Source organism: Alligator sinensis, unplaced genomic scaffold (assembly GCF_000455745.1).
Source record: "Alligator sinensis unplaced genomic scaffold, ASM45574v1 scaffold419_1, whole genome shotgun sequence".
Lineage (NCBI taxonomy): Eukaryota > Metazoa > Chordata > Crocodylia > Alligatoridae > Alligator > Alligator sinensis.
In genome coordinates, this window is record NW_005842360.1 from 1315064 (window position 1) to 1334537 (window position 19474).

Consider the following 19474-nt stretch of genomic DNA (forward strand, 5'->3'; position numbering starts at 1 on the left):
CACGGGCTGAGGCTATAAAGTCATGGGGAGAATAAGACAGCTGTGAAGGAAAGGAGACTTTCAGCAAACAAGTTGTATTAGTCCCAGTGCATGAAGAGCGGGGACGTATTGTGATCTCTTTGTTAGGCTGGTGTAAATCCATAGAAGTTCCCTGCATTTCTGGGCTGAAATAGGAATTTGGCCTCTGTGTGTGTACCTATTAATTCCCATACAATTTAAGCAGCTGACTACATGAGTAAGAGAGTGGAGTCGGAGGGTCAGCTGAGAGCTGGGACCCTTTGTACTGGGACTGTCCAAGCAGCCTGAGAGGGTCTGTGCCCCGAAAGCTTGCAGCTGAAATAAATGAGGCAAAAAGGTTAGGGGTATGAGTAGAGAGGTGGTTTGCAAGAGTCATTTTAACACTGATTTGGTTCCAGTCTCTGGATGGGATTTGGTTAGAGAGGATTGCTCAATGCCAGGAGAGGGAAGAAAGGAACAGTAACAAGAATGGGGCAGGAGGGAGTGGAGTGGAAAGGGTCGGTGAGATGAGGCTAACTAATGCCTGGTCAAGCAAGGATGCAATTTCCATACCCAGTCACAGTGCCTTTCTCCAGCTGTAGCAGGAGCTTGAAGCTATGTGAGGACAACATATTCCACTCTAGGGGGAAGGCAGATCGTGGCATTGCCTCGCAACCAGTTTTTGAGGAGAGCCCATAAAGAGCTTAGAGAAGGGGCCTTCCGAGTAGGCGGTGCTTTCAGGGAATGGCACTAGGCCTTACAAGCGTAGATCGCTGGATGAAACCAAGCACAAGCTAGTAATGAAGAGACAGGAATGGATCTTTGGTCTCAGCCCATTGCCCTGTGAATCTGTCCTCATCCTGAACAAACCACCACAACTGACATCCCTTACCAGCTTCAGAGGAGCGGCCAAGGAGTGGTCTGGCCCTGCAGAACAAATGGTGCATTGGCTTTGACAGTGCTCCTGCCAGGTTAGGTAAAGCTCAGTTTCTTCCACTGCCTGGACCATCATATAGCTACATCTACAATGGCTGGCCACAGGCCCCTTTGGCTTTGCATAGGCATAACAGCTATACCCCTTTAGCTGTGCTGTTATAGGCAGAGCAGTACAGCCTCCTGTGAACACAGCTGGAATGGTGCAAAAAATGCTTATGCTGGTAGAGCTTATTCCTGTATGAACTGTACCTGGCACGAGGCCCCTGTACACTAGTACAGCTCATAGAGCAGTGGCTTTCAACCTTTTTCATTTGCAGGCCCCTTTGGAAATTTTGAATGGAGATGTTGAACACCTTTGAGTTGGAAGTGTGGGATTCACATACTTTTGACTGATTGTAGTCATCTTCCATGGACCTCTTAGTCTATGGACCCCCAGGGATCCACGGACCACAGTTTGAAAACCATTGCCCTAGAGTGCAATATTGAAAAATCACACCAGTTATAATGATGAAAGTCTGGAGAGCAGCTCAGACCTTCAGCCTGCCCCAAACTCACAGGGAGGAAAAAACCTGAGAAGGGACTGAACTAGAGCCTGGGGATTTCTTCCCCCTCTGGCCTGCAGGTTCTGATTTAACTTGCGGAGGTTCCTGTTTACCAGAAATGGCCTGAATTCACTCTGGCTGGTAGTTTTGTTGCTTAGGCTGTGGTGCAAGATTGGTAACCCTTGTTGATTTCTGCTCCCCTCCAACCCCAGCCACAAGGACAACCTCTTTGTCTCAGGAACAGGGTAAAAGCCCACTCCTGCTCTCATTGAAGCCAACAGCAGTACTTCCCCTGTCTGCAGCGATCCAGGATTTGCCCCTATTTAGCTTGTCAAGGCAAACACTCGGCACAGACTCTGGTTCTAGCACAGTCTTTTCTGCTGACCTTTCCATTTGTTCTTCTAACTACCGCATTTGTTTTACTGTGGTGAATAGACCCTCCCCTGCGGGGCACGGTACAGAAAGGTAAAATCTTGTGTGTGCGATAGTGAACTCTCGCCAACTCGCTGCTCTTCTCTCTCACAGAGAAAGACCAAGATGCGCACGCCTACCAAAATGTGATGGTCGGTGGGGCGTCCCAGAATGCAGAGCCTGGTAGGTGTCCACGGTTTGGGCAACAATAGTGCATGGTGCAGTAGCGTCTAGGGGCATCTTTATATGTGCTCCTGGGGTGGGAGGCACTTTAATTAGGGTGGCTTTTGGGAGTCACACTGATTAAAGCACCTTCAATGTCGCATCTATTCAGAGTCCTGTGCTTCAAAATGGTGGTGGGTGCACTTTAGCTAAAGCTCATCAGACAAGCTTTAGTCAAAGTGCCCCCGCTGCTATTGTGAAGCATGGGGATGCTGAAAACATGAGACGCTGAGGCTGCTGGAGTGTGTTAATTAGAATGTGTCAGCAGACTCAATTAATTAAAACTAATTACAGCATCTCAGAGCAGACGTCCCGCACATCTACAGGCACCCTAGGAGGCCCAATCATGGTGCAGGACCCCCAGGTCTCACTGCTTAAAGGCAAGCTGGCTCAAATTAACTATGGAGACCCAGACCCCCTTATGAGCTCCCTGTGGGCAGCCCCTGGATCCTGTCTGGGACTCAGTAGATACCAGCACGGCATTGCACAGAGTTGAGGGCTGGATTTGGGGTTCGGTAAGGAACAGCAATTCTGCAGAGTAGTTATGAGCTGCTCTCCCAGGATATGCGCATCAGAATTGTTAAGTTGTTTAACTTTAAAATGTGATCCATTTTTTTTTTTTTCCTTGAGTCAATGATTACCTCTGGATCTAGTCGCACATTGATACTGAACGATTACATCAGGTATAATGTCTGCTAGGAAGCAGTGGTATCAACCAGCAGGTCTAACCCCTTTCCTAGCCTCAGAAGAGGTGAAGGGGAGAGAGCAGGCCTGAAAAAAAGGATGAGACGGCTCTCCCCAGGCACAGAGCAGGGCTGCTTCAGACTGAGAAGGGCAAGCCCACATGCGTGACTGGAAACTCGGCCCCAGACATAGCTATGTTGTCAGTCGGGGAAGAGGTGTGTCATTTCAGAAAGGTTTTTAGTCCATCACTTTCTGTTCAAACTCTTTCTACCTACAGATGATGCAGATGACTATGAGAATAGCGCAGCTATACAGATGTGGAAACAATCAGAGATGTCAGGTACATGTTAAGCATTACTTGGCATTTTTAATATTCTGCTTGTGCCCTGTAGCTTTAGTCAGGCTTGAGATCTGCATTGTGCCAGGGGCTCTACAATCCAATGCAGTCATGGTCCCCACTCGTATTTAACAATTTGAAAATTGTATTTCAACTTGCAACAGCTGTGGACTAGCGTCTAATCTTTATACGGCTCTGCTTTTCTGATACTCAAAAGGGCACTGCCATGCTGTTAGGAATAACCAAAATAATAAAAATTATTCCCGTTCATGTTTCCTCTCATCTTCAGTTTTGGATTTCCATGCTGCCTTGCTCCCGAGTCCTAAGACAAGGAAGTGTTTAATGAGCAATAGCTTTCTCTGATATTCTGGTGCTGAACGGTGAAACTCCCTGCAGGTCTAGCAGTAACTGTCCGTGCGCAAGCCTTGTTTGGGCTTAACCTTTAAAACAGAGTTTTAATCTGACATGTGGCTTCCTGTGAAGTGTGTGTGTTGTGGGGTGGGGACACAGCATAGTTTAGGGTGCAAGATGCCCTGCTGAGTGCATGTGTGTGTTTAAAAACTTCTAATATTGACTTTGGTGATAACTGATTCCTGCAATTCTTTGTGCCTGATGTATTCATTCAATGGAGTATAATCTCTTTTTGGTTATGTTATAATCTATCCTAAATGGAACAGATCTAAACTTCTGTTATATGCAAAGACTTTCCCAAGAGCTTTGAAGTTGAAATATGCTATTTTCTGGCCAACACACAAGTGCTGGTAATAACAGCTTTTGTGCTCAGCATCAAAGGTTAAAAAGGCTGGGAGGATGCATTAGGGTGTGTGACGAGATTCTTTGGGTAGATGTGATATCCTTTATTAGACCAGTGGTGGGCAATTATTTTGGGTAGAGGGCTGCTTAAACATGCTTTGGTGAGCTTTCAAGGGCTGCATGGGTAGCCCTGCCCCCTGACAGTTGCCCTGTCCCCTGGTTGCCATCTTGGGACTGGAAGTCCCACCCCTGACCTTTGCTGCTGGAAGTCCCTCCCCTTGCCCCCCAGAAATGCTGCTTTGGGGAGTCGGGATGGGTTGCCATCTTAGAACCAAAAAATCCCTAAATAATGCAGTAAAAATCAAACACCTACTACAACATATTTTAATTTTATTACAAAAGAGATTTTTGTCATGACTTGTGTTTGCATGGTGTATATAGAGGTGATTGCATAATAATTCCAGAAATAAAGTCTTAGTCTTGTATATTGTGCATGTGTATAGTGGGATGTTGGGGGGGAGGTGTCTATGGTGGGGCATGGGGGGTTGAGGTGGTGTGGCTATATGTAGGGGGGAGCATAGGGTATGTTGGGGGTTCTGTATATGTGAGGGATTGTACGAGCAGGGTTTGGGTATGTGGCATTTGTGGGGTGTGAGGGAGCAATGCATGAAAAATGCAAACACAGCAGTACAGTCCAAAGGGAATGGGAGATACTCAGTGTGAAAAGGTAGTTGTGGGGTGGGGAAGTGAGAGAAGGTGATAAAATGTAGCTGGTAAAATGCAGACAGGTTACCTGGAGTTATCAGATGTCAGGCAGATTATAATGTACCATAAATCCAATGTCTATATTTAGTCCATGATTTTTTGTGTCCAGTAGATTTATAAAGTGAAGTTCATAGGCTCGTCTACGAAAGGTGTTTTGTAAATTCCCTTTGAGGATTAGAACTGAGAGATTGGAGAGAGAGTGGTTTTCTTGTGAGAAGTGTGCACTCATAAGTAACTGGGAATTTTTGTCTTTGATAGATTTTCGGTGTGTGTTCATTCTGGTGCGCAGTTGTTGTTTGGCTTCTCCTACATATTTTCCAGCAGGCCTTTCAGTGCGCTGGATGAGATGTATGACATTTCTGGAGGTGCAGATGTAAGATCCAGGGATGCTGATGGTTCTGTTGTGGGCTGTGGTTATTGTGGGAGTGGTGGAGATGTGTTGGCAGGTTTGACACTTTTTGTCCCGGCATGGTCTGAATCCATTTGGTGTGCTTTGGGCCATAGGCAATTTGTTTCTGGTGATGAGGTTGGTGAGGCTTGGTGCTTGTTTAGAGGCTAGGATGGGTGGTTCTAGAAAGATCTCTTAAAGAGCTGGGTTTTCTAGTACAGGCTGCAATTGTTTGAGGATTTTCCGTATAAATTCCAGGGGAGTATGGTATGTCATAACTGGGGATCCTGGTTTTCTCTGATTTAAAAAAATCCCCAATTTTTGCATTAAAGAAGTAACCCAAAATCCACAGTTTTCTGTGATTTAAAACTGGGGATTTTTAAATTTTTTTTTTTTATCAGCAAAAACCAGGATCCCTGGTCTTAACTAATGATAATGCGAATAGTAGGGATTTTATTTTTGTACTGCAGTTCTTCACATGGTATCCGGGTGGCTCTTTCAAAAGTCTGTCTCTCTCTGTACTTGTTGAGTGAAAGCCATTTTGAGATTGGTGAGATGATGATCGCAGGTATTCTCCTCTCTAAATTCAGTGGTATCAGACGGCTTGGCTGTGTGTTACAGCTTTCTCGGCGTGCTTAGGGTGATTGCTGGTTCTGTGTAGATATGTAGCTGGTCCGTGGATTTCTTGTATATGATGGTTTGTATTTTACCATTCTGGATATTGATCAGTGTCTAAAAAGGAAATGTTACCCTTGGAGTATTCAAGAGAGGGTCTGATTGATGGGTGATGGTTATTGAATTCGGGATAAAAATTGGTCAGATTTGCAGGTTTTCAGTCCAAATGATGATGATGTCATCTAGATATCTTAGTTATAGCATGGGTTTGGTGCAGTTCTTGAGGAATTCTTCTTCCAGGTGGGCCATAAAAAGGTTGGCATATTGTGGGAACCTACGAACTTCATTTCATAAATCTACTGGATACAAAAAATCATGGACTAAATATAGACATTGGATTTATGGTACGTTATAATTTGCCTGCCATCTGATAACCCCAGGTAACCTGTCTGCATTTTACCAGCTACATTTTATCACCTTCTCCCACTCTTCCCCCTGCCCCCAACTACCTTTTCGCACGTACTGTCTCCCATTCCCTTTGAACCTTACTGCTGCACATTTGCATTTTCCACAGCCCTGCATTTTGGCTTCTGTTGTGCCCCGGAAAGCACACAGACACCAACAGACTTTTCCTATGCCTGAAGAAGGGTATTTGTGCCCAAAAGCTTGCAAAGAACGTTTTTCACGACTGTTTAGTAGGGCCGTGTGAGACTTCGCCGACCGTTTTGTTCTGACACTGTTTCGACCAATTTTGAGGTGGAAACAGCAAACTTGGAATGAAACAAAGGCCGTTGAAATAGCCTCAAAATAAAATGAGGCTGGTTGAAACGTTTCGAAAGTCAAAACATTTCAACCATAGGCTGGGGGGGGGGAGTCAGTCCAGCTGGGCTGACTCCCCATCCCCAGCAAAACTTGAAACGGTGTCGAAACAGGCTTTCTGTTTCGACGGAACAGAACAGCTGTTTCGACTCTAAATGAAATTCGATACGAAACACTGTTCCATCGAAACTCAAGGCGAAACAGAACAGTGCCGTTTTGCACAGCCCTACTATTTAGCTGGTCTAATAAAAGATATCACATCTACCCAAACAACCTTGTCTGTCTATGTCCTTAGACTGACATGGGTACATCCAACAACCCTGAAGCTAGGGAGGGTGATGTATATTCAGCTCAACACGCTCATTAATCAATACTTTCCATTTCCCCCTATCAAATTCCTGCATTTAGAAAGTGCGGAGGATGATCTCGATGAGCCAGACTACGTTAACACTGGCCCAGGAGCCCTGCCGAGCTAAAGGTAAGAAAGAGATTAAATTGGCAACTGAGGTGTTTCGAGGTAGGGTGCGTGGGTGTTTTGTGGGCTGGAGTGCAAGACCCCCTCCGTTCTCCTGCAGGCTGGCTTTGGACTGGAATGATTTAGCCCAAACCTACATCCCAATAATGCTGTCTCCAGTAAAGAGCCATTGCTTGCACTTTGGTGTGCCAAGAACTGCCCAGTGTGCTCTCCTGGCTGCTATTGGGTTGTTATAATGGTGTCTAAGGACCAGTGTAGCTGTGAGCAGTGCACTCTGTGCCGCGACTGTCCACTTCAGTGTGAGCTCTCCCCTGGCTACCTTTCCGGGACTTCCTGCACCTCAAACAATTGGTGAAGTTGGAAAGGTCAGTGCTGTCCAAAGAGAGGAACATGTGGCTCCAGAGCAGCTGCAAACCCTAGAACTGCAGGGAGGTCCGAGAACAAACTTGCACATGATGCAGAGCAGGAGCTCCCTCTGCCCTGTAGGAGCTGTAGCTTGTTATCTGCAAGGCTGGGAGGTGCAGGGAGCATGAGGAATTCCCTTCTGCTGTTTAAGTCTAGCAGACAAAAGGCTGGGTACAGCACAGACCGGCCAGATTTCTGCAGCAGGTAGCCAGCTGGTATTTGAAGCTGCATGGAGACCTAAGGAAGTTTAGCCCAAGCGTGGAGGCAGTCAAGCATCCTGTGCTAGGTAGGGGGCTGGAGCTGCCCATTGAGGGCAATTTTTCTCCAATGCTTTGTAATTTCTAGTTAAAATTCTGTACAAAGTTAAGCAAAGTGGCCTTAGGATCATGTGGTACCAGGACCCGAAAAGGAATAAGCAGGAACTTTATGCCTAAATCGGACAAGAACTATCCACTGCGTATAGCTGAGGAGTTGATCAAAATGGATTCAGACATCAGTGGATATGTACTGAAAACTGTGTGGGGTTTTTGATGCCCTGTCTGAAAACCTGATATTTTTAGAGGGTATCATAATTCTGAGCTCCCTGTGAACTGTGCTGGGAAAACAGTTTTTCTCAGAAAGGGCTGTCGAAACCAAACATTTTGTGGAAGTGCGTGTGCGCGCGCGTGTGCAAGGTTCACCAGGAAGGTTCTCCATGTGTAGAATGGAGTTTTTGGTTGAAAAGCGAGGAGACCACGTAAAAGCCAACAGTCCAGTAGGCATTCACCCTGCCTCACAGCAGGGCACTGAAATGGATGTCCCACGTCCCAGCCCAGTGGACTACAGGCTATTCTGGGGTTTGTTCTTTTTCTTTCTTAATTTTTTTGAGAGGTTTTGGCTTTGGTCCAAATTACAACTTAATAAATCAGCAAAAAACCTTCCTGAAGTCAACCTTTATTTCTGGCCAGCCCTGCTTATAGTTGTCAGGAGAGATTCTTTGGGCAGATGTGATATCTTTTATTAGATCAACTGAATAGTTGGAAAAAAGTTCTTAGCGAGCTTTTGGATGCCGTCGCCCTTCTTTGGGTACAGGGAGTCTTTGCTGGTCGAGAGACTGACTAGCCGAGACTCCCTATGCCTGACGAAGGGCGACAGCACCCGAAAACTTGCTTAGAACTTTTTTCCAACTACTCAGTTGATCTAATAAAAGATATCATCTGCCCAAAGAATCTTGCCTGCCTATGTCCTTAGACCAACACGGCTACAACCAAAAACCCTGCTTATAAGGGAACATTTTGGTTTCCTTCGTAATTTACTGCCATAGAGTCCAGAATTACTGAGGCCTGTTAGTGTAAAACAAGCTGAAAGGAGAAACGTGCACCTGGGACTTTAAATGGTACTTTTTTTCCAAGAAAGGTGGAACCAAAAAAACGAAGTGTGGGTACGGCTGCTTTAGGCTATTGATAAAGCAAATGGGGAAGGAGCCCTTTTCATGACAGTGAAGTGCTGGCTTTTATGGCAGTGATACTGTATGTACTGATCCATAATGAGTAGCAGCTGGCAAGTGGCGATGTATCCTGTTACAGCAGTTCAAGGTTTGGGATCAGCCAGGGACCAGCATGGGAGTCTAGCAACACCACAAACTAATGCCAGAGATCATGTTAAGTACCAGATGCTTGTTCCAAAGCAAGCGCTCCTCACATGCCAAGTGTTCCCGCAGTGATCAGGTGCGTTATCCTACTGTCCCTAAAAGAGATCAGCAATATTGCAAGGAATCTACTAGGGGAACATTGCAGCCAAAACAGATTTTTTTTTCCCCTTAGAGAAACACTACCCACAACTCAGCAATGTCTCATAGCTAGGTGTCACAGTTTGCTTGGGCAACAGCAAAATGATAGCTCCCAATTAACAAATATTTTTTTTAATGGATTAGTTCAGAAAGGCTCATGAAAAATGTGCTTGTTTTCCCTTTTCTGCGTGGAAGCTTTATGGCATTTCAAGGCCTATTACACTGGACAATGATGGGGGGAAAACAGATCTTATGGCAAAATACAGGGGAAAAAACACTACTGGGCAACATTTATAAGCAATCCTCCATTAGAAACTCCCTCCGCCCTGAAATGTCAAGGATGAAAGGATTCAATTTCCATGTTAGTCATAGTCTAGTGGTTCCAATTCTTGCTCCAAGAATGATCTCTGTGGCCTCAGGCACATTACAGACAGTGCCTCAGTTTCTCTTTGCAAAATGGAAAATGTCACCCTCTCAGCAGTGAGGTCAAGATCGATTAGATACATATGCTTTAACCAAGCTCGTTCATTTTCTGGAAAGCGTGTAATACGTCTGAGTTGCTGCCACACACACAGCATTATCAATGACAGACAGGCAACAAAAGTACCTAGTCTGTCCCAGAGAAACTTTGCTTATCTAGTTCTTTGGGCCCAACCTTTTGAGGGTAGGTAAGGTTGTACTTGCAAAAGTACACATGCATCTGTGAAAATATATCGTCAACATGCCCATTCTGCAAATACAGTGAGTAATTTGTCAGTGCATCGCAATTTGGGGTTTTGCCAGTGTGGCTCCATAAGATCCCACTAACAAATGCCAGCAGAAGTTTCTAGTGTAGACTTGCTCTACTTGGATGCTAACTTTGCCAGAGGTGATGGGTTCTTAAATTATCTGGGCTCTTCCTTAGACTTGTTCAGTCTATTGGTTACACCAATCGGGCAGTACAGTATGGGTTTTCTGCTTATATTTTAAAACCTAATACTGGTATTATCGAAACCCGTGCAAAAAGGTCCCTAAGTGATGGTGACTGTGGGAGAAAAGCTCAACGATGGAAATAAAATGCAGTAGAATGCGCAGGGGGATCGAAACTGGGGAACTCACTGTCATTCTCTTATTTCAAGGTATCCTGCCTAAAACCTGAAGAAGCTATTTGCAAAGCTGTAATTCCACGTTGAAGGTGGTGACATGTACACATGCAGAGAAAGGGGACCTTTGATTTGCAAGTATAATGGAATAGACTTTTCTCCAAAGACAATGTGTGAAGAGTACCACCGAGATGCTCCTGGAAGGGAACTTATTGGATCAAAGGCCTACAAAAACATGAAATTGAAAAACCAGAAAACCAGCCCATATGGAGAAAGCTGTACTGTTTCTCCAGGGGATTGTAGCTGATCAGTGCAGAGCCAAACCAGAGGTTTGTAATCCTGCCTGGTTTCCCTCCCCCCACACCCACTCTAGGGAGCTGAGGCCTGTCTGCTCAATGTTTGCTGCTGTCAAGTGTGAAATGAATCTTTAAGTCGCTGAGCAGTAATGCAATCAACTATTTAATTTGTCAAGCTGACTCGTATTAAAGCATATGGATTATATTTCTTCTCTTATTTCCAGGCCCTTGTTGCCAACAGCAGGCTGGAACCTTTCAGTCACAAGCCAAGTTTTAAGAAAAGGAGTTTCCCTGCAGTGATACAAAACATTCACAAGTGACAAAGGTCTGAGAAAAGCTATTAAAAACCCACTCTCTGCAGTTCATAATTCAGAGTGCTCTTCTCTGGTAACTTCCCTTGTGCCTTCAGTATCCATCTTACAGCGACGCAATGGCACGGTGATGACTTGGAGTGCTATTCTAGTACAGGGGCTTCATAAAGTCCTTGTGCACTTTTAAACTTTAATGATTTAGGTTGTAAGTATGATAGAATTAAGATAGTAATAATGAATTTATTATTAAATAAGATGGCACGCCGTGCCACTACGCTCTGAATGTACGACAGTTCCTAAATGATGTTTTCCCAGAGAAGTGGCTAGGCAGAGGTGGACCAATTGCTTGGCCACCTCGTTCACCTGACCAGTTGCTGTTGGACTTCTTTTTATGTAGCGTACTTGTCAAAACCATGTTCTTTGGTGAAACTTAGGGCTAGGATCACCGACGCAATTAGTGTAGTAACTCGAAAGCAACTGGGAAATGTTTTCAAGGAGTTGGAAGATCGGATTGAGCACTGTATCATGATGGATGGTGGTTATGTTGAAGTCTAGCATTGTGTACTCTAGTTGTACTAAAACTTTAATAAATTTGCTTTTAAATACCATTTACAGATTGTTTCCATCATACCTATAACCCAAGTTACTAAAGTTTAAAAGTGCACAAGGACTTTATGAAGCCCCTGTATTATAAAAGCCTGTGTGTGTCTGTCTAATGCTTTATTCGCACTCTGATTGGCTGATGGAAACAACCAGAGTATGAATACAGCGTTTGGACAGGAAGTGGCAACGTGGTGGAGCGCTGCCATGATGGTGGGGACACGGGATGGTGGTGGTGGCAGCGCTGGTGGGAAGAGGGCCTGGCCCCAAAGGGGGCGGGGGGCAGACACAGGCCTCTGTCCCCACCTGCACCCCCTGCCCATCATTCTTGATGGGCACTTGGCTTGTGCATTCATATTCTCCACGCGGCCCCAGGATCTGGAGCTCTACTTTGCTGCAATGAAATCTGCAATCTTGCGAGGCGGTAGTGGTTTGGCTGTGATACCACTTGCATGCTAAGAGTAGAACAAGTCTATGCCACTACTACAGTGGTCTTAAGGGGTTGGTGGTGAATTTGCATCCTTGCAAGAGTGAGAGAAGGGACCTCATTTAGGTAATAAGCTAGTAAAGGGTTGTTAGAACAGCAAGCTACCAGAGGTGAATCTCTCAACACCCTTCACTGTTTCGGGAAACTGGTTCTCAAAGCACTTCAGCTTCGCTGTGAGCTTGTTGTCTCCACGTAGTAGAGATGGCCTATACCTCCAAGTCCCCTACTTCTGGTACAAGTGAGTAGCACTGACATGGGGACATGGTAAAGAGCCTAATGGAGCTGAAGGTATGGATGAACAGACCTTCCTCTTAGAAGTGAAGGGGTTCTGAGTTGACAGGATCTAATCCCTCTGTGGAGGTTATATTTTAGGCTTGTTGTGTGGATTTAAAACTGGATTTGTGTCCTTTAAAACAGCACAAGTGGCTGTTGCTTGTGTATCTGCCAGCAGCAGAACGTTTGGCATGTGACAGGATTTGAGACAACCTTGGCCTGTTAATGGAAGATGCAGTTTATTCCTTAACTCCTACATCGAAGAGGTATAATGCAGGACCATCCTGCTGGTCTAGCTGGATGCATTGTGCCAGTTTCAGAACACGAATGCCCATCTCGGGCCACACGTTTGCTAGGCTGAAGTGCCAGCATCCGGCACTTTTCCAAAACGATCTTCCTTTTGCAGTTGCTGTGCAAAAGATCATGTCATCGAGGGAAACTGAAAAGGTATAGGGAAAAGTAGAACTGACCAGAGCTGAGGTGCAATATTTGCCTTTGTACCCACACTGGCCCAGTGTCTACGTCAGGGCGGGCAAAGTCTGGCCTCCAGGCCAGATGTGGCTCACACCAGACTCCACTTCCCAGCAGCCCCTGCCTACATCACTATGGCCAATTTCCATGGAGACCACAGGAGAGGCAGGGCCAGGGTTTCCATGGAGACCTGCCCAAGCAGTGCTGGCAGGGCATGCAACTGGGCAGGGGAGCTGCTCTGGGATTGGGGCTGGGATTTTGTGGCAGTGACACACTGGTCCAGAGCCAGGTCAAAGCCATGATCTGCTGCCTGCATGCCCCTGCCCTGGGTATGCAGGCAGTGGACCCCTGGCTCTGCCCCAGCTCTGGACCACGCTGTTACTGCTGCAAAATCCTGGCTGCAGCCCCAGAGCAGCTGTGCCCCTGCTTGGATGGGCAAAATCTAGACCCCTGGTCTAAGTCAACACTGAACGCACCACTTGAAGCTATAGAGTGAATGCATAAGCAGCGCACAGATCTTGTGCTGGACTATTTTGAAAAAGCAGCTTTCATTCAAAGGAGTATGCAGGAAAGTGGAAGCAAGCACTATACTTGTCAAGTGCTGAGTGTCATGGGGCTAGGGTGGCCATTCATCTGGTTTTATAGAGGACAGTCTGGTTTTCTGGTTGTCTGTCCTCTATTGATGTGAAACCAGACGCCTTTATGTCCTCTATTTTTTACCACTCTGCACTCACACTGCCGCAGCTGCCTGCGGGAGCCCCCCCGCTCATCACCGCCTGCGGGAGCTTACCATGCCCCACACCGCCCCAGCCTCAGGAGGCATGCGATGGTCATGGTGCATTAAATACAACTGTCCTCTCTTCTTGAGGTACCTCAATGGCTACCCTACACGGGGCACCCAATCCAAAAGATTATAGTAACTAGCAATCCTGGGTGCCCAGTTGGCAAGCTGAAGAAGGGGAGGTTTGTATGTACTGTAAAACCCTGCAAGGCACCGAGATCAGTAGTCCCTTTTAACAATGTTAGTCTTTGCTGTCAGAAAACAGTTGGCTTGATGCTTGTTTTGTTCTGATCAACTAGCTAGAGCAGGGTTTGTCAACCAGGCATAGGTGTACCTCTTGGGGGTACTTGGGAAGGCCCTAAGGGGTATGTGTGGGTGGCAGGGGGCAGAGCGCCACCACCTCCCAGGAGCAGGGCCAGGGTGGGGTGAGGGCAGCATGCGAGCTTTCCCACCCCACAGAGGGGTGCCGCTGCCCTTGCCCCGCCCCCGGTCCTGGGAGGTGGCAGAGGTCTGTTGCCACCCACCCACTTGCTGTCCCCACCTCCCAGCTCCACGTTCAGCTGTACGGAATACATCCCCAGCCGCTGGGAGTACACTTATTAAAAAAGGTTGAAAACTCCTGAGCTAGAGGAAGACATTGAGCTGCTTAGAGCTAGGTTGTAGTTAGGTCCAGGAAATACATACGCAAGCCCTTGTTTCTTGCATGGAGAAATACTTTACAGCAGTAAAAGGTGCCTGGCGCACAGCAACATACCATTAATCCAGTACAAACTTTTGAGTACATTTTAGGTATGTGAAAAGCTGAAGCAATATATTTATTGTGCATTGCTAAGCAGGGAGGTGGATAAATCAATACTTTTTGCTGCCTATATGGAAAAAGAGGCTTCTGTTGCCAAGCTAGGAGCTCAGAGGTGTAGAACGGAAGTTACATATTTTCCTGGTTAAAGCCAAAGCAGTGGATTCTATCGCACCATCTGCTCCATGCAGACCAAAGGCAAATTCCCACCATCCTGCGGGCTATAGTCATTCTCTAAAGAGGGGTAAATTCTGCCTAACTTAAGTGTACATGGGGCACTTTTCACTCTGTGATCTCACTGCCTTGGAAAGAAGTTCAGGACATATTACTGGAACTATTGAAACTCAAGACTCATTTTTAAGTGTTGTCATTCCCACCCTGTGCATCTCTATCACTTGTGAGCATTAAAGTATCTAGGTGTGCAGGGAGTTTTGGCCATGTGCAGTCTCAGCTAACAAGTAGAAGTAGTACATAGCCTATCTTCCAGTTGGGAAGAGATGACATAATGCTGTAAGTGGAAGCAAGTTCATCCTCACCTCCTTCTGCCTTGCTTGCAATGGGAAGGCATCCTGGTAAGCCACTGCCATTCTTCAATTTGAGTGTGCTGCATTAGCAGAGTCTGTGTCAACATTGTTATATGCCAGGGTGCACTGCAGCCTGAAGGTGGGAGGGAAATGAAGAGACACAAGCCACCAAACTGAAAAAGCTGAGGCAATGACCAGAAAGCTGCAGTCCTGGAAACACTGAAAAGGATGGGCTGCTGTTCCACTGAAGAATACGAGTGATGACGAGCTTGTCAAGGGCAGGGAGGAGTGAGTGACTTGCAAGTGCCAGAGGGGCTTCCCACCATGATCAGCCCTTGTTGCAAGGCTGGGGGGAGGCTATATTTCAACAGCTGTGCTTATTACTAGAAAGCGAGGGTGCTTGCGTCCAAAGGAATAGCGGTGAGGGGCTGGCTGGCCTAGGTGGACAGAGGATTCATAAGTGCTTCACCTTTTTGTTTATGAGCTTGTCGTGTGAATACAGCCAGCACTTTGAAATCAAGACTGATGCTGCACTTCTACAGGACCCAGCAGAATGCTCCCCTGATCCCACGTGAATTGTACATAAATGACTTATTCCAGTCAGTCATACACTGAAGGCAACCAGGAATACTAACCAATCATGTACACTTGGGTAGACATGTAATGATAATGGAACAATAAAATTTTCTGAGTTTCTCTCCCCTGCCTGTAGTACTGTCTCCCTTTGCCTTGCCCTCCCTTGTCCAGGCAAAATGAACATACTCTTTGGCTATTGATAGCCTCATCCACAGCATCCTTAGTCTTGGCTCTCTCTTCCACCATCTAACAACACTATTGTTCCACCCTGATAGCAGGGAACAAACTAGTTTGTCCCCTCATTTGGCCTATTGCCCCCTGAACTGTTTCCACCTGTGTCCAAGATGCAAGTCTTCTCCAACTGAAAAGCCCCTGGTAGTAGTGCTGCATCCACCATGTCTATTTGCATTTCCCTGATCATTGAGGAAATGCAATTTGTGGCCAAGTCAGGCAAGGCAATTTCCCCTCCCCTCTCCCTACAAGTGAAGGGTGATGTAATTAATAGCATCCAATTAGTCTGGCCTCCTGCAAGTTCTAAATTTTAAGGTAAAAGGGTCATCTTAATTATATGAGTGGCTCCACTTCCAGATGCATTCACCTGCAGGTGACACTGGAATTCACTCTGTATTTCATATACTGTATGCTTAACTCTTACAACAGCAGCTCTGTCTGAAGCGCTGGCTAACTACTTTCAAATTGAAACGAGGATGGGAAAATGGCTATCCTAGCTCTGTAGTGAATTCTTACTACAGGCAAGAGAAGAGGTGCTTCTCCATTCTACTGATCAAACGTAAGCCTGGCCTGTAACAACCAAAGGCAGTGATCAAATCTATAACCCGGTGTCACTTAACCACCAAAGCATGTCCATGTCACAAGCTGTATTTTCACTCTCAAAATGGAAAAGCGGAGGTAAATATTGCTGGCAGCATGCACGCGTTCACTATGTTATAGACATTACCTACTGAGCCACAACATAGTGACAGCATTGATGCCAGAACTTAATCAATAGGCCTCGGTCATCTTAAAAACCACATCTATGCCAAAGCAGAGAACTCATGTTACACAACCCTCTCCTTTCTTGGCCTCAGTGGGACATTCGGGCATGGATGCTGAGAGACGTGTAGATGTGTGAGACGTGAGACCTGTCTTGGAGGAAAGAGGCTGAGACCATCCCACTGTAAAGGTCACTTTACAGCCATTGGCCCTTAACACCAGGCCATTGCAGCCTTACACCCTTCCAAACAGGGAAGCTAGGAAGAAGCTTGAACTCTACATTTGGACTGTCTAGTCCTACTCTTCACCTCTGTTATACAACAGGGAACAGTTCCAAGAGGTTTTAATTTTTTTATTTAGCCTACAAAAAGGACCAGACACCTTAAAAAGAAGGTTGGCTCTCACTTTCAGGTTCAGCAAAAGGAATAGATTCCCCTCATTCTGTGCTGGCAGTGTATATGTGGTGCCAGCCTGCTGGCAGCTGCACACCTTGCATGCCACAACCTGGTAATGTACCTCCAGTCCATGGAAATCCTCTAACTGGCTTCCGGAGCAGCCGTCTTCTGACAGAGCCTGCCAAGCAGCCCAGCCATCTGCAGGAGGGAGTTCACCCCTTCCATGATCTTCATGTGAGTATATCCAATTTCCTGATGAGAAAAATACAGCCAGGGCACATCAGGCCTGGAAATTTTCTGCTCTTTCAGCAAAGGAGATAAGATTTAGGAAAGACTTTGGCTTATCCTTTGTTTCCCTAGTAGCAAGATTGTCTCATCCACCTTCACCTGCTCTAGTCCATGCTTACAGAGGTCCCTGGTATTAAATATATAGTTAGCCTAAAGCATACCTCACTCTTCAGGTCCAAAAGGCTGGCCCCAAGCTACCTGAGCTTAGACACAATTTGTGTTTCAATGTTTGTGGGGCTAAACCAGGCTGACCATTCCAAAGCAAGAGCATCTGAATATAGACCAGGTCAATATTGTTCTCCAACACCAGCACATGTCTCCTATTTATCTTTAAGGGAGCAACATCCATCCAAGGGCAGGATTTAACCTTAAAAGACATGCTGAAGTGCAAACTCTTACCTCTCCCTTTGGATCCCAATGCCATATAATTCTTGGTAACTGCAGCCTGAACTTTCTGGGCTTACTGCAAAAGCCACCTGAACTCCCTTTTGTGAGAGGGAAACGTGGAGTATTCTAAGACAAGGGTTTGAAATGGCTGTTGGGAGCTGAAGGGGGTGAATCTTTGATTCAGTGGTTGACTTAAATTATTAAACTGGTAACTTAGTTGAATACATTTCTAGGACACCCCAAGCTGCTGGAATTGGGTGTGTGCTTAACTTTCAAGTCACCATTCTTAAAACAGACTAGGAGGCACCTGGCACAGAAGTCTATGGTAGGTGAAAAGAAGCTAACAGCAAGCCTTTGCACTCAGATCCATCCAGCAAGTCTCAGAACAGACCGTGGGGCTGCCCCTTCACTGGGAATTGCATCCTTTTTTGTTAAAAATATTCCCATGATTTGATGTGATACCTGGTTTAGCACTAACCTTGATGAACTCCAGTTTCAGATACTCAGGCATTTGGAAGGTTTTGCACACTCTGAAGACGTTGCCAATGATATCCTCTGGCGAGTATCCAAGCCTCCACAAATGGGCAAGAATCTGGGTAGGGGGGGAGAATAAGTCTGATTTACTCTCCATAAGGTCATATAGGAACTGGTATTCACGTTCAAGTTTCTCACCTGGTGAGACTGCACCTAGGATGCCTATACACGTGCTCCGACACGTTCTAATTAGAACATGCTGGAGCAGACTTGATTCATCATGTCTGCTGGAGCATCGGCGTGCTGCAGTGTCATGTGTATTCAGCGTCCTTTCCCATGTTTCAAAACGCCGGCAGGGAGTGCTTTAACTAAAACTTGTCAAGTGAGCTTTAGTTAGTGCCCCGCAGTCATTTTGAAATGCGGGACTCTGAATACATATGACGTTTTGGCATTTTAATTAGAGATGCTGTCCAGGAGCCGTTCTAATTAAAAAGCACCCCTTCCATCCCCACCCACCCCATAGCATGTGTATAGGCATCCCCAATGTTTTAGCAAGTGGTTGAACCTTGGTCCTGTTCTAACAAACAGGTTCCAAAATGATACGACTCATTAGTTTTGCTCATTCCAGCACCTTTTCCCCCTTAGAACATTACACTGATCAAAGGCAGGCAGACTACTCTTTTGCAGTCAGCATCAACATTCCCAATTGCCAACTAAAAGCAAATTTCATTTCTGTATTGAGCTACTTTCACCCAGACCATTAAGACTAACAAGAAACGAGCTTAATGTTCAGAGATGGGGGAGCAAACATTTTGCTCCTGTTACCCAGAGTTGCTACACCTGCCATCTTGTGGTAAGCAGTCTATGCTGAAAGCCCTCCTGTTCACAGGCACACTTCAGAGGGTTGTTAAAATAATGTGGGGGGTGGTGCTGGGCTGTGCCACTGGCTAGTTACAAACAGACGTGGCATTTAGACCACTCATACCATGAAGGCAGTATGCTAATAACTGTTTTGCAGCACATTTTCAAAGTTGGCAACACAAGATTGTGTCAATAGATTTAAGTGGTGTTACAACTATTTGGGTCGCAATTTGTGGTGCTGTATTCAGTTTAACATTTAGGGCATTTGTACACATGCTTGTGCTGCAGCACTGGGTGCTTTGGTACACGCAGTTGTACAAGTGGCAAAAATGTGTGTTAGCGCTGAGAAAACGGCGGTGGGGCACTTTTGAACTGAGACACATCGGAGGAGTTTTAGTTCAAAAGCACATCACCGCCACTTTCCACACTGACACGCGTTTTGCCGCTTATACAACTGCATGTGACACAGCGCAGTGTGCGTCAGCTCGCGTGTGGAGCAGACTATTAATCGAGTCTGCTCCAACCTGCTGGATGTCTGGTGCATCGCGGGACAAAAACGTATATGTATAAACGCCCTTAGATCCAGTTGGTAGCAGGGATGCCTTTCAGCATAGAAGTCTGGACAGTACCTGCATCCCTGTGTATTAAGCTTACTTGCATAAAAACATTTCAATATGAGGCTTTTTACCTTGGTCTTGGATAAGCAGCAAAGCAAAGTGGAAGTTTTACACAAACAAAAAAACAACCAACCAACCATGCTGT

The 19474-nt window shown here is 46.0% G+C and overlaps 2 protein-coding genes across 11 annotated transcripts in view; one reads left to right on the forward strand and one right to left on the reverse strand.

Moving 5' to 3' along the window:
* The window catches only part of LAT2 (linker for activation of T cells family member 2), a 38595-nt gene extending 27166 nt beyond the window's left edge, over window positions 1–11429 (forward strand). For 6 of the 7 annotated variants that reach the window (XM_006029156.3, XM_006029160.3, XM_006029157.3 and 3 more), the window contains 4 exons: window positions 2001–2069; window positions 3070–3132; window positions 6878–6947; window positions 10236–11429. In XM_006029156.3, the coding sequence (XP_006029218.1) occupies window positions 2001–2069; window positions 3070–3132; window positions 6878–6945 (200 nt within the window). In that variant the 3' untranslated portion in view covers window positions 6946–6947; window positions 10236–11429. The remainder of the gene's footprint in view (window positions 1–2000; window positions 2070–3069; window positions 3133–6877; window positions 6948–10235) is intronic. The other variant, XM_006029159.3, reaches the window with a different exon arrangement.
* The window catches only part of RFC2 (replication factor C subunit 2), a 19816-nt gene continuing 5241 nt past the window's right edge, over window positions 4900–19474 (reverse strand). The window contains exons 9-11 of one of the 4 annotated variants that reach the window (XM_025210612.1): window positions 17856–17969; window positions 16824–16954; window positions 4900–6009 (exon numbers count right to left, since the gene is read on the reverse strand). In XM_025210612.1, coding sequence (XP_025066397.1) covers window positions 16844–16954; window positions 17856–17969 — 225 coding nt within the window. In that variant the 3' untranslated portion in view covers window positions 4900–6009; window positions 16824–16843. The other 3 variants (XM_025210611.1, XM_025210610.1, XM_025210608.1) reach the window with 3 other exon arrangements.